Raw genomic sequence first — 13,856 nt, 5'->3', positions numbered from 1 at the left:
GAGTTCGACTCCGGCCAGACAAACACTCAAAGTCTTAAAACAACTGAGGAGAAAGTGCTGCCTTTGTAATTACACCCACAAGTGGTTAGACTTTCAAGTCTTCTCGGATAAGGACAATAAACCGTAGGCCCCATCTTACAAATATCTTCCATGCTTATGAGCCCTCTGTGGGACGTTAAGGAACCCGCACACTCCATTGCAGGTAAAGTCGTTTAAATGAGACAAAGCAGGTACCCTTTAAATTGATGAAAAAGAAGAATATACTCAAGTAAATTACATGACATGACCAGACGTGCCGAGACGGGACATGGCACACTGAAATGGCATCGCATGACAGCGTGACATTAGATGACATAACTTGACATGAAATAGCACGACGTGTCTGGAAATCGCATGAGCACAAGTGAGACGCCATGGTCTGACATTCGTACTTGAACTTAGCGAATGACGCCACCACATTGTCTCTGGTTTTGAGTTACGATCTATTTCCGACACGACAAACACTATATACACACTATATCCAATTCTTAGAGAAATCTCCGATCTTTCGGATTTATGTTTTCATTTTTTGCGTTCGAGTCTTTTTCATCGAATTTGATTATATTTTACCTTTTAGATCGTCACTTTGCTGAATGACCTTTACACTGCCTTCGATGCAATAATTCAGGGATACGACGTTTATAAGGTTAGCCTTATTCTTATCTTTTTAAGAGTTATCGTCAAAGATCTTTACAGATTATGGTTCGAATCGTTCCGGTCCACTATTGCACACATACGTTTTTTTTTCCCTAGGTGGAGACGATTGGAGATGCATACATGGTGGTGTCAGGTCTACCAATCAGAAACGGTCATCAACATGCAGCTGAAGTTGCCGACATGGCACTGCATTTATTACAGTCTGTTCAACGGTTCAATATCAGGCACAAGCCCAATGACAAACTCAAACTCAGAATCGGTATTCATAGCGGTGAGTATCTCAGAACTCTAGATGCGAATGATTGGGGTTTATCTAACGAGTTGAAAACTGAGGAAAATTAAGCACAGTAACTGAGAGAGATTTGTGAACCGGTGTTTTCGGCAGAGTGAACCCTCGAAACGCCGACTAGCCGACTAGGAGGCTCTTCCGTTAAAAATAGCGCGTGGTCCAAATATAGGGGCATAGGGACGAGTTACCAATTTCGATCGCGCACCATTTTCAACGGAAGAGCCTTCTCGCAGGCTAACGTTTCGAGCGTTCGCCCTTCACCTTTGCCGGAAACACCAGCTCACAAACCTTTCTTATGGTAGTTAATTTAATTTTATCAAGTCATTTGATAAACGCAAATTCAGTCTTTCGTGCCCCAATCCCCACCGGCGCAGCTCCAAGGTTTCTTTTGAAACTTATACCCGGCCCATCATTTGTCTCAATGCTGATAGTCTCATTTTTTAGTGAGGTCAAACATCGGAGAAGACCGGATCAGTTATTTTTCTCTCAATCTCGTCCCCAGAATCCGCTCTTCTTTTGGTCAGCACTAAGAGCACGGATTCTGGCCACTTCCAAGACAGGAAGTCCGTAAATCACGGACTTCCGGATCGTCTACGCACGCTCAGAAATCATTTGAAACAACAGTGGTTGTCAATGGTTACAAAAATGGACCTTCACTACGACTTCGCATAAATTGGAATTGGCCAGAGTCCGTGTTCATGGTGCTGACCAAAAGAAGAGCGGAATCTGGGGACGAGATTGTTTTTCCCTGTCACACGAGTTTAAAGGTCGTATCAGACTTCATTTCCCTTTCAGGTTTTCTTTTTTTCCACAACGCGTTTTGTCATTTGCGGGTTCTAATTTTAAAGAGTACCAGTAGTAACTGATAACTCGTAACATTGGGCTCGAGAGCATGCCCAACTAAAAACTGTCATTTATTAGTACTTAAAGAATCATAATAATCAGTCGCTTTGGCCTTCATTTTTTCTTACGAAGGCTCAACGAGGGCACAATCCATCTCATTATCGACTTGATTTTGATCGTTTAAGGTCCTGTGTGTGCCGGAGTTGTAGGTTTGAAGATGCCACGATACTGTTTGTTTGGAGATACCGTCAACACAGCCTCAAGGATGGAGTCCAATGGGGAAGGTTTGTATATCGTATGGTATATCTTGGGGCTGTCACGGTTTTAGCTTTAATTTACCCACGAGCTCAAATGAAGTCTTGCAAACGGAAACTCACGAAGGGCGGCTTGTTGTCTTTTTCCCTTAAATGAAAAATGTGCGTCTTATTCCCTTGTTTCTGATGCTTATTCCATACCCTTCCCATGCTTTTTGGTTCCTTATTAATTTTGTTTACCTGCCATAGTACCCAAATTCCCCAGTTCAAGTGATACGTGTTTCCGTGTTACACATACCCCTGAGGGAGTTTTTCCAACCTGTAAGGGCACTGACTATGATGGCTACAACGCTGAAGGGTGTGGACAGATTCGAGACTAAAGTTCACCAGTCTGCTGATGTTGACAGTATTTAGAGACGCCTAATGAACAATAGCTTCTGGAGCGAATTTGCCTAGGAGGAGGGGTGGTTCGAGTCCGCGAAAGCTGCATTAACAAGCACGTTTTCTACGAGTAGCATATTTTGTGTATAATAAAAATTTCGTCTTTATTATATCATTATTATGAAAGTTAGAAATTTCGAGCAAATGAAAGTATAGACTATGTTAGAGGGAGAAACACATACCTTGCATTTTACCGATGCCCGCTCGGGGCAAAAGCCAATTTTTCGGATGAGTGTGTCGAAAGGTAAAATGCACGGTTTGTGTTTCTCCCTCTAAGGCCTAGGGCAAACGTCGAATCTAAAGTCGCGTCGAATACATTTAAATAGGCGCGACAAAGAGTCGACTTCCTTTCAGCTTGGTAGCAAACGTCGCACCTATTTCACCAGTTGGCTTCATTAAAACACAGGAATAAGCACGCGTCCCCGTGCTATTCACCCGAAGCGCTGCTAATTAATGCTAGTAGTTGTAAGCGAGATGCCGGAACATAGTGCTCGCGAGGCCTTACTTTGGCAATTAATTGCAAAAAATAGGCAGAGAAGAAGGGCTTTCCATCCATCGACCTCCTCGTTTTGTTCGAAAACAGAACACTGGTTACAAATTGGTATTTTGCACTTCAAGCACTCGTATTTTGTGTTCATAAAACACGAACAGCACATTTCCATCCTGCTCGAGCTCAAGTGCGATGTCTTCAGTGCCTTTCTAAATCTTTCTCTTTCCGGTCGAGACATTGTCTTCGCACTGCGCATGCTCGTCAGAGGGGGAAATAGTGTTTGGCAGATGGGGGAGTATGTATTTTTGTGGCATTTGCCCAGTCTATCACATTTAAATAAATTATTTTGTAATTTGCATGATTTATGAATTGAGTTCGGCGCGTGTTTGGAGCGACGTTTGCCGGCGCGCCGAGCCGCTGTCGCATTATCCGAGTTGGCAACTCGAACCTATGCTAGAGTCGAATCGATTAATTTGAGTCGAATTTAATTGCAGCAAACGTCGCATCATTCATGCACCTATTTCAAAATAAATAGGTTCGATGAATTATATTCGAGTTAGATTCGACGTTTGCCCTAGGCCTAAGATATATTATTATTATATTCATATTATTTAGTCTTTATTATGCTTTTCTTGCTCGAAAGGCCCATACATGTCCATATAAAATTTTCTGTTTCGCAATCAGATCGGGCGTTTTTACAGTACAGAGTCTAAAAACAAACACAGATGACCGTAATGACTTAGGGCCAATGTGAGCCTTAAGTGCAGTAGTGTAGCAACTCTCGTAACCTGATATTATTTGGTATTGTAAGTAGCTTCTATTGTTTTTAAGTTGAAGTCATTGTTTCAATTGTTTTAGTCTTCACATTATACGTTACGACAGCTGCTACATCACCCCTTTCGGTTGCGTTCGATTTACCCTATCCAGAATAATTGGATATGTCTGGCGTTTTGAAGCAACAAGGGTGCTTGACAATCTCAATGTAAACCTCGTAAAAACGAAGGATTTCTCACTTTCATTCCATCTATTCATGATTCCGGAATACGGTTAATCGAACGCACCCATATGGTGTTATTTTTGCAGAGGACCGCAAGTATACTTGCTAAAAACCGTGCTGCACGTGCAGCAAAATTATTTATGCTCTTTTAACCAATAATGGCTGTGTTTTCACGACGGCTGCGGAGTGTCTCGCTTAACATTCCTCAAAGAGGTTTGTTCGCAGACTTTGTTAAGCGACTTAAAAATGATACGTGTTTTCACGGGTAAGATAAAATGAGGAGAGAGCACGTACCAATACAGTAATAAAAACAATAAAGAGAGCACGCCTGTTGTATTTCCGATTTGAATAACCGCAAGCGACTCCTCATTGGCCGAAAGTAATTGCCAACTCGCTTAAGCTACCTGGCTTGGTGGCTCAAATTTAATGAGAATTCCATTAAAGTTTGAAAGTTTGCCGACTCGCGTAACTTTAAGCTAGTTGGAAAAGCAATTGCTTTCACGCGATTTCTGGTTGTCACTCGCTAAGCGACCTTAAAAACCGCTGGTGAAAACACGGCCGATTTTATAGTTTTGTGGCGTTGTCGATGTAGTAGCCGTTGCCATTTCTTAAACTCCCTATTAACTAAATATTACTTTTGACGAGCCCCCAGGGGTTTGGGGGAACAAAGGATCACGGGAACAAAGACAAAATATCTTAGGGAACAAGGGAACATAAACCATTTTATGGATCAAAAAGCTGAGAACAAGTTTGGAAGTAATTTAGGGAACATAAGCAATGGGAACAAGGACACCCCCTCCCCCCTGGGAGGGCCTCATTGACTGCTTGATTCAGGCTTGATTCTTTGACTGCTTAAGACCAGGGGCCCGTTTCTCGAACGTCCCGAAACCTATTCGGGCCCGAAAAGCCATTTGTTGAACTGCCAACCGCTTGTTATGGAAAGCCGATCTTTTAAACTGTTTTCAAGGTAACAGAAAGAAAACTAACTGTGAAGTTTGACGACTTAAATCATCTCGGTTCTTGAGATACAAAGGGAATTGTGACACCCGAAAATGGCCCGTAAAGTTTCGGGACTTTCGAGAAACGGGCCCCAGGCTCTTAAGGAGTCCGCAAACGAAGAAACACTGTTACGGAAACATGGGCCGCAAACGGGGAAACATTTGCTTCTGCAACATTGTTTTCTCGTTTGCGGGCGACTTAAAAGTAATCGATGAGGGGAGGCCCCATGCCTTTGTTCCAGTATTCGCGTTTGTGGTAAAATTATCTACTTTTCTCGGAATAGGGAAATAACGCCAGGAGATTGCGTGTGATAGCTCTTGCAGGTTGTAAACTGAAAAACACTGGGACATTCCAGAGGAAAGCAAATTTAACATTTGAAATAACTCCTTCAACAGCTTTGAAAATCCACATCAGTGGAGCAACTAAAGATTACTTGGACAAAATTGGAGGATATCATATGCAGGAGAGAGGATCAATAGATATCAAGGTTTGCAAATTAGTTGTTGCCCTTTTACGCTCATAATGCTGCACTGAAGATGAAACGAGCACTGTCCCTATGATTGCCAAAAAAAAGTTCTACAACACTTTCGAATATTGCTCTGCATATGATTAATTTCGCATGCAGATATGATGGAACAAGATCAGTAGCATGCCATGTAGTACCGCCGCCTTAAAAACCATTTTGGCTTTTATTCTCGCTAACCCCTCCCCTCCCCTCCCCCCTCGAAATAGGATATTATCAAACACTTTAAAAATGGTGTTAGTTTTATCATCATTATCATCATCGTTCTTCCCATTTCTATCTTCCTTGCTATTTTGTCACCTTCATCGCTTTTCGTCATTTTTATTCAGTGGCTTGCATGAGAGTTTCTCCGTTATATTTGCTCGTAGGGCAAAGGTGCTTTCGTCACCTATTGGCTGCACGGAAATCCGACGTCAATTGAAGAGCCAAACCCCACAAACATAAGAAAGACTCATTCGGAGACCAGTACTTTCTCTTCTACGGGGATAGAGGTGGAGTTACAGCGGGCACTGGCTTGGCGTGACTGATACATTGGTGCACTTAGCTTTCTAGTTGCTCAACCAACGAGTGTTTACAGCTGCGTCACGGTTTTCAAGGCTCTTAAAACCTCGTATAAAGCGTAATACCTCGGCTTGCTCATTAAATTTTCCATTTTGATTATGTACAGCAAATGACAAGAACTGAGGGAAAAGCGTAATATAATCATGTGAATCTTTTTTTTTTCAGTTTCATTTATCATATACATTCTCTCACGTGGGAAGCACGTAAATTAAAAAAAAAGCAACGAATGAGTATTAAAAGGAGTGAATATTTTCGATGCCATCACTTTTTTTCCTTCATATTTCTATTAGGCCGGGTCAAACGTCGAACTTCACGTGAGACGAACTAAACAACCGGAATTAAGTTTAACTGACGTTTGACTCAATTGAGTTCGACAAACTATATTTGAGCTTGACCATCACGTTCTATCCGGTCTAACGTGTGAAGATCGAGGTCAGACGTCGGACTTCTCATGAGTCAAACTTATGATAACGTATAAATTTTGCTTTTCGCTTTAAAGGGAACAATGATTTTGTGGATTCATCGCGCTCAAACAAGTGCCGGCATGCATAATATACTTTTTTTAGTATTGGTCATGAGATCCTCAATTTAGTGGCCATTGAATCATAGCGATTCTATCTTTTGACGGCAGATCGATGAGCATTGTAAGTCATGACAGGTTTCATGCACAACAGCTTTATGAAGGCTTTGGAAACGGGCATCAACGCATTACAATTGGCGTGTTGAGATTTTGGTATGCTTGGCGGTAGCCGGATTCGATGAAGGGGCCCAGTCTAGCAATGTTGTTGTTGTTTGTTCGTTTTATTTTATCATTATTATTTTTTTGTTTTTTGACTTTTTTCGTACATAGCTGCGAAGGTTTCTAACTAAGGGGGTTTTTACATCATACCGGTACGAGTTTCATTCTGGTACGCGTTGTCAATTTCATACCGCGTTTACATGGACGACACAAATATTGACACAGGGATGACGCATGAACCAAAACAATTATAATGGCGTCCAATGAGGTACTGCTATTAGAAATACAACGCATGCGTCAATAGTCCCAGTCCACCACGACTTGACGACTCGTACCAGAATGGGAGTCAATGTAGCGTTTACATGATACCGGTATAACTTTTCATACCGTTATGAGAATTTCGATCCGGTACAACTACCGGGATGAACTCATACCGGTATGAGTTGTACTGGTATGAGATTTTTCACCGGTATCATGTAAACAAATACAGAGCGATAAGTAAGAACCGGGATGAAATCGTACCAAAATGAAACTCGTACCGGTATCATGTAAACACCCCCTAAAGGAGAGTATACCACAAGTTCCTTCTAAAAGATATAGATTTAGCCAAGCCTATAGAAGCGGAGCTCCTGTTTCTAACCACAGAAAGCAATATGGTGTAAATCATGGAAATAATTATGCTAATGCATTAAGTACAAGATTAATCGTCATTACTGTATACAGTTTACAGTGATCAAACAGATCAAACACCTCTGAGCTGACAGCAGTAAACAAACAAGCCTTTTTGCAAACAATAACCAACTATTTTAATCAACAACTAAAACTGAAATTACGTACACAATAATCTCTTTCACAACTTACATTTTCCATTTGATTGACAATCTTTAGTCCCTCTCTCTAAGTCAACCTAAAGCGTAGTAAATTCGCTTACTCGACTGCAATTTCACAGACAAACAAAGCAGTTCACGACTGAACATCCATTTCACACAAAAAGCCTGTAAATGTGATTGTTGAAATATGTCAGAATCTCTGTCAACACGGAATTGTAAACGTTTTCAGGCCTTCTTCGCTTTTAGCGAGTTTTACAAAATTTGTGAAGCAGCGAGGCATATATAGAAGGAAAACATTACCTGAAAGCTATAAACGTTGTAAATCAGTGTTTTGTCTCTCGCTCTATTTCTCTCCGCTTTACGGTGATTTTCATTGAAATTTCCTCTTTTTCTCGTTCCTCGGCTTCTCTCGAGGCTTTCTTCGCATAAATTTCTTAAATGTCTTCGCCTCTTCTCTCGTGCTCTTTCCTGGGGCCCGTTTCTCGAAAGTCCCGAAACTTTACGGGCCTTTATCGGGTGTTACAATTCCCTCTGTATCTCAAGAACGGAAGGGATTTAAGTCGTCAAACTTCATAGTCATTTTGCTTTTCGTTACCTCGAAAACATGTCTAAATATTGACTTTCCAAAACAAGCTGTTGACTGTTCACAAATGGCTTTTCGGGCCCGAAAAGTTTTCGGGACTTTCGAGAAATTGGCCCAGACTCTCCTCTTTATCCTGTTGCTCGTCACTAATCACTGATATGGTTTCCCGCCAAAAAATTGCGGGTTGTAAAATGCAACGCTGCTACGCGATTTCCAGCCAAGGAAAATTTCCTGAACACTCCCGTCCCCAGAGGCTGTTCTGCCTCCCCACCTCCACCTTGACAGTCTGAAGAACATACGTGACGTCATAAGCAAAATTTTTCGCATGGAGAGATTTCCTGAAAAATCTTACCCATGGTGCTCCACTATAAAGTTGTTTTCCTTTTCGTTGCTTTCTAAATTCCTGAAACACTGTTCAGTTCACTGGCAGCCGGCTGGCTAGCATGAGAGTTTTTCTAAAGCCTATCGTCTTACTAGGGCGAGATCTGGAAACCACTGAATTGGGATACGATTTGCGCTCGTTCACGCACTCGCTCAATTCAATTCATCCCTCCATCCACCCACTCACTCACTCACTCACTCACTCACTCACTCACTCACTCACTCACTCACTCACTCACTCACTCACTCACTCACTCATTCCTTCCTTTCTTCCTTCCTTCCTTCATTTATTCGTTCGTTCCTTCATTCATTCATTCTTTCATTATTTATCTATTGCTTTCATTCTTTTATTCATGAATTTATTACTTCCTTCTTTGATTCATTTATTCATTCGTTTATTTCTTCGTTCCTTTCACCTCTTGTTGAGATCTCAATGGGAATTATACTTAAAACCCTTGTTCTTTAGTGCCCGGGGATCAAAACAAACATAATCTGGGGTCTCTGGATCTCCCAGAGGTTCTCGTCATTCTATGCACACGGGGTTGTTGTGAGATATCACTTCTCAACCAGTACAATAAAATGGAACGCCTAGAGGTCTTACAGGCCTAGTAGCACCACATTTCGAGTCATGGGTCCGAAGACATTATTTTTCAACTGTATATTTCTTGTCTCCGAAGATCATTGTTAAATTGTTGGAGCAACAAGCCATCAACCACTTAAAAATCTGTCGTTCAACATAAAAAATGGTCAGAATTTAAGTTTTCTCAGTAATATTGTCCGAGTTTGATATAGTAACAGATAGCAAAAAAAAACAGTATTACAACTAACGAAGTATTTGAAAATCGAAGCTGAGATAAGATCATAGTTATAAAGGAAATAGAAATGGACCTCTTTCAATACATTAAAGCAAAATCTCTACTTAAGACAATTGTATGTATGCGGAGACACAATGATTTTATCATCAAGAAATCCTCAAGATCCTCTCACGTCTCTGCTTAAAAATATCGCTACGAGCATTTAACATGTTTTAAATTTTCATAAACCATTCTTTGATTGCGCATTTCTAAGGTTCAATATACCAAACATTTTTTCCAAATATCACTCAATTTTGATGGCATACCCGCCTCTTTGCCCTCTCTTGAAAACAAACGCTAATCTTACTTTATGAATTTGTTCTCACGCTCTCGATATTAACAACTCTAATCGCTTTGTCGAGTTCATTTGTGTTTCTTTGGACAGAAGAAAAACAAAGCATATTCTTCAAGAGAAATGACGATATATCACGAGGTTGGTACACGAGACTGGGTCACATTAAGATTATCGCTGAACATACGGCAATGTTACTGTAATGCAAAGTACCTTATTTTACCATGTGTATACACATGTATAATCAAGATCGCGCTAAATCTTATTCAAATATTTAACCTCACTATTCAGCAAAACGTGCCTTTGGGTTTCAAACCACCGAAGCTTACCTTTGTAAACTAATTTATTTCGAGTCTCTTTTGGCTGTGCTTTATGGACACACCCTGTGGCTTTGGCTTCAAGCCTTTGAGCGCTTTTTGGCCTGGCTTATAAGATCACCGTTTCTGACGTTTCGTCTCCTTGTTCAAACTGAGGAAGGAGGACGAAGATCAGGCATATGCAGTTGACAAAATCGCGTCTCGGTGCGATCGACGTCCGATTTGACTTTCCTGTCAGCGATGCATCTATTGCTAAAATATTCTGCCACAGGAAGATCAAAGGCGCACTGGCAGTTTCTTGGGTCGGACTTTCATATACCGGACCAAAACAACCATTGTTATTCTGATTAGGCCTTGTTGATTAAGTGTTATTATGTTCGCTTCGTTCTTTTGTTTTATGGACGTTAATTATTCCTGATCTGGTAATGAATGTTTAGGATAGTTTTTACTCCCTGTATTGTACTGAGATTCCGGATTCCGGATTCCGGATTTTAGGGTTGCCCCTATTAAAAGAATGTTGGTAATTTTACTGGCACCAACCCGGAAAGACAACCCGCAAATTTCCGTGTTTGTATATATATCCGCATAACTTGGCAATAAAGAACTAAATTCCGAAAGAAACTTTACGTTCATTCAGGGCGTGTACAAAACCTGAGACGAAAAATCGCGTTCCTATTGTGGAATGTACTTTAGCTTGAAAAACACCAAGAACGGCATATTTTGAAATTTTTGAAGTTTCTAGGCCACTTGGCTTTAGCATCTGATTATTTCGCAGCTCATATAGATTGCCTCACCATTTACAGCCACCCATACTCGTCATAATCGCTTGTTTATTAATAACGCCGTTATGTTTACTATTTTTTGGTGACGAATTTTGCTAAATTTAAACATCACTTTGCTGGTACGTATTCAAAGCGTGAACTATGGCGAAACTTTAAAACGTTGACCCAACATTTTCAAGTTTGAAGTTTATCTTTCTTGGTCATCTGCCGCGCCTTCGGAAGCACCATAAAGTGTTACTGTGCATAACAATAGTCTCTTCAAGGTATTTAAATTGGAAACTTCGACTAAAAATAGCGAGAAGCTACCCTTACCGGATTGTGAAAAAATGCACTTCAGTGGGTGAGAAAATAAGATTAGAAATAATTCAGAAACTGAGCGGGAAGAAAATTTACGTTCACTTCAAAGAACATTCAACGTTCCGACTAAACTGATCACCAGTCCTGTGCCTTTTTTGCAGTATTTTCTGGATCCTTAACATAAAACTACAACCAGTTTGTAACAGAGCGTGACTTTTAATTTGCACCAGAATGTCTCTGCAGTCTAAGTACGGAAGCTCAGTAATGATAGATTTTGGCAGGAGCTCCTGATTGTAGAGTGGTTAAGATCTCTCATAGAAAGATTGATAGGGCATACTTAGCACTTAGATATGGTCTTTTGATGACAATCTGACAAGCGATTTTACTAAGATGGAGAAATAGCTTGCATTTTTCTGTTTGCAATGTAAGTTAAATTTGCAGTTGACCACGAACAGACCCTATTTAGCTGCTCAAAGGAGGACAAATAGAGAGCGGCGCGAGAATTAATGACCGCGCGAAATCTGGACCCACTGTGAGCGCGCGAAACCTCGTGTCCAGAACTCGCGCAGCAAAAACAAAGTGCAATGTAAATACTTTTGTTCTTGGGCCATCGTAGTTTGATCAAAAATAAGACACAAACAGCAGTGATAAACATATTGAACTTTTTCATTTTTATAATGACTTGACGTTTCGTATGTGCTCTACATACATTTTCAAAAGTAACCGTTGAAATTTAAAACAGCTATTTATATATAACAAATCGGATGAGGGGACTGGAACCTAGATTAAGCAAATACTTAACAGTAAAATATATACCGATGTAATGTAATGTAATGTAATGTAATGGTTTTTACATCGGTAAAACTAAACGGCGGCTTCACGATAGAAAAACCGAACATTTTAAGGCCCTAGCTAAAAATGACAATACTTCAGCCATTGCTGACCACGTCAAGGCCACTGGACATAACATCAAGTGGGATCATTTTGATATTTTAGCGAAGGGCAAAACTGACTATCATTGTAAAATAAAAGAGACCTTCTTTATTCAAGAACTTGAGCCAGCTTTCAACGTCAACATCGGAAGTGAAAAGCTGATGCTTTATTAATCTTTTCTGTTGTTATTATTATTATAATTATTATTATTATATATTTTACTGTTAAGTATTTGCTTAATCTAGGTTCCAGTCCCCTCATCCGATTTGTTATATATAAATAGCTGTTTTAAATTTCAACGGTTACTTTTGAAAATGTATGTAGAGCACATACGAAACGTCAAGTCATTATCAAAATGAAAAAGTTCAATATGTTTATCACTGCTGTTTGTGTCTTATTTTTGATCAAAGTGCAATGTACGCAGGGAACTGAGGCTGCCATCTTCCATTTCCAATCTTCCCTTTGCAACTTAAATTAAATCATTACTCGCTTAAAAAGTTTTCTTCAACTTAAAGAACACAGGTATATTTAAAGATCCTTCGCAACTGCTCGAGTGTAAACTCTACTGCGTATTATATGGAAGACAAATCAAAATCTTGCAAACTTGGTATTCCGTCGTGGTCCCAACGTTGAGGCACAAATTCAAGAGACTTTGATAAGTGTCACACTGGTGAGATAGAGAAAGAGAATAAAACTTTCATTACACATTTCCGCCTATTCAGTCAGTGTGCAGCATATAAAAGGGTCTTCAATGATAAATTCCCATCGGAACTTAAATAGGATAGGATAGGATTGTTGACTCCTGGAATCTTCTGCCCTCCGATATTCGTAAGGCAGTAAGTGTAAATATATTTAAGCGGGGAGTTAAGAAGTTTTTATTGGACCATACATTAAGTTAAGTTAGTTATCCATTGTTGAATTATTGATTTTATTTTGATTTTACTATGGGATTTTCGTATTTTGTATTAGTATATATTCATTGGTGATCTGTTCTTTTTTATGGGGTCCTGGACTCCTTTACGGATTATCCATATGGCTATTAATATTATTCTTATTAGCATGTGTTTCCTTTGATGCCATTAAATTGTAATAAATAAATAAATAAATAAATAAATAAATAAATAAGCAGGTTCGGCCAGCACTGAAATGTAGCACTCAAATTTATAACCACTCGGTGACATTGTTAATATAATATTTTCTTTTGCAAGTACTTAATTAAAGGCACTTCATTTCCTTGTTCACTTGTTTATTACTTATAATTTATCATCGAAAAACAGATCAACAGAAAAGAAAGGGTATTTGTTGTTGAAGAAATTGAGCTCTACTTGAACTGATGGTCATAGGACCTTATAGGAATTTAGAGATTGTCCCATTGCCAAGTCGTCGTCTATAAAGACAGGTCCGCCCAGTGAAAGTTCTATCAGTCACAGGGCAGGAAAAATGCCGCTATGCAAGCATTAGCTTGATCAGCATAGACAAACCGTTCGCTTGTTACGGTGTCTTTTGTCATTACCAACGCTAACGAAAAGCTGGTGATTTTGCGTATAATGCATCAAATTAGCGAAAATCCAGCCGTCACGTGAACTGACAAAAGGATATGGCGGCAAATCGCTAGGAGATCGACGAGAGACAAAACCCAAACGTGGACGAACCTCCTTTGGAGTTGTGAGGCGATAATCAAAGGAAGGAAACCAAAGCCATCATTAATTAAACGTAATAAAGAACGTTCCATTGAGTTAGGCGAAGATTTACTAC

The 13,856-nt window shown here is 39.9% G+C and overlaps 1 protein-coding gene across 3 annotated transcripts in view; it reads left to right on the top strand.

The window, feature by feature from the left end:
* Positions 1 to 7,989, top strand: part of LOC137971036 (atrial natriuretic peptide receptor 2-like) — a 31,193-nt gene extending 23,204 nt beyond the window's left edge. For all 3 annotated transcript variants that reach the window (XM_068817754.1, XM_068817753.1, XM_068817752.1), the window contains 5 exons: positions 617 to 685; positions 793 to 967; positions 2,014 to 2,112; positions 5,405 to 5,496; positions 5,901 to 7,989. In XM_068817754.1, the coding sequence (XP_068673855.1) occupies positions 617 to 685; positions 793 to 967; positions 2,014 to 2,112; positions 5,405 to 5,496; positions 5,901 to 6,059 (594 nt within the window). In that variant the 3' untranslated portion in view covers positions 6,060 to 7,989. The remainder of the gene's footprint in view (positions 1 to 616; positions 686 to 792; positions 968 to 2,013; positions 2,113 to 5,404; positions 5,497 to 5,900) is intronic.
* The last annotated feature ends 5,867 nt before the right edge of the window (positions 7,990 to 13,856 follow it).

The sequence above is a fragment of the Montipora foliosa genome, chromosome 9 (genome assembly GCF_036669935.1).
Source record: "Montipora foliosa isolate CH-2021 chromosome 9, ASM3666993v2, whole genome shotgun sequence".
NCBI lineage: Eukaryota > Metazoa > Cnidaria > Anthozoa > Scleractinia > Acroporidae > Montipora > Montipora foliosa.
This window is presented reverse-complemented; position numbering and strand designations above follow the sequence as displayed.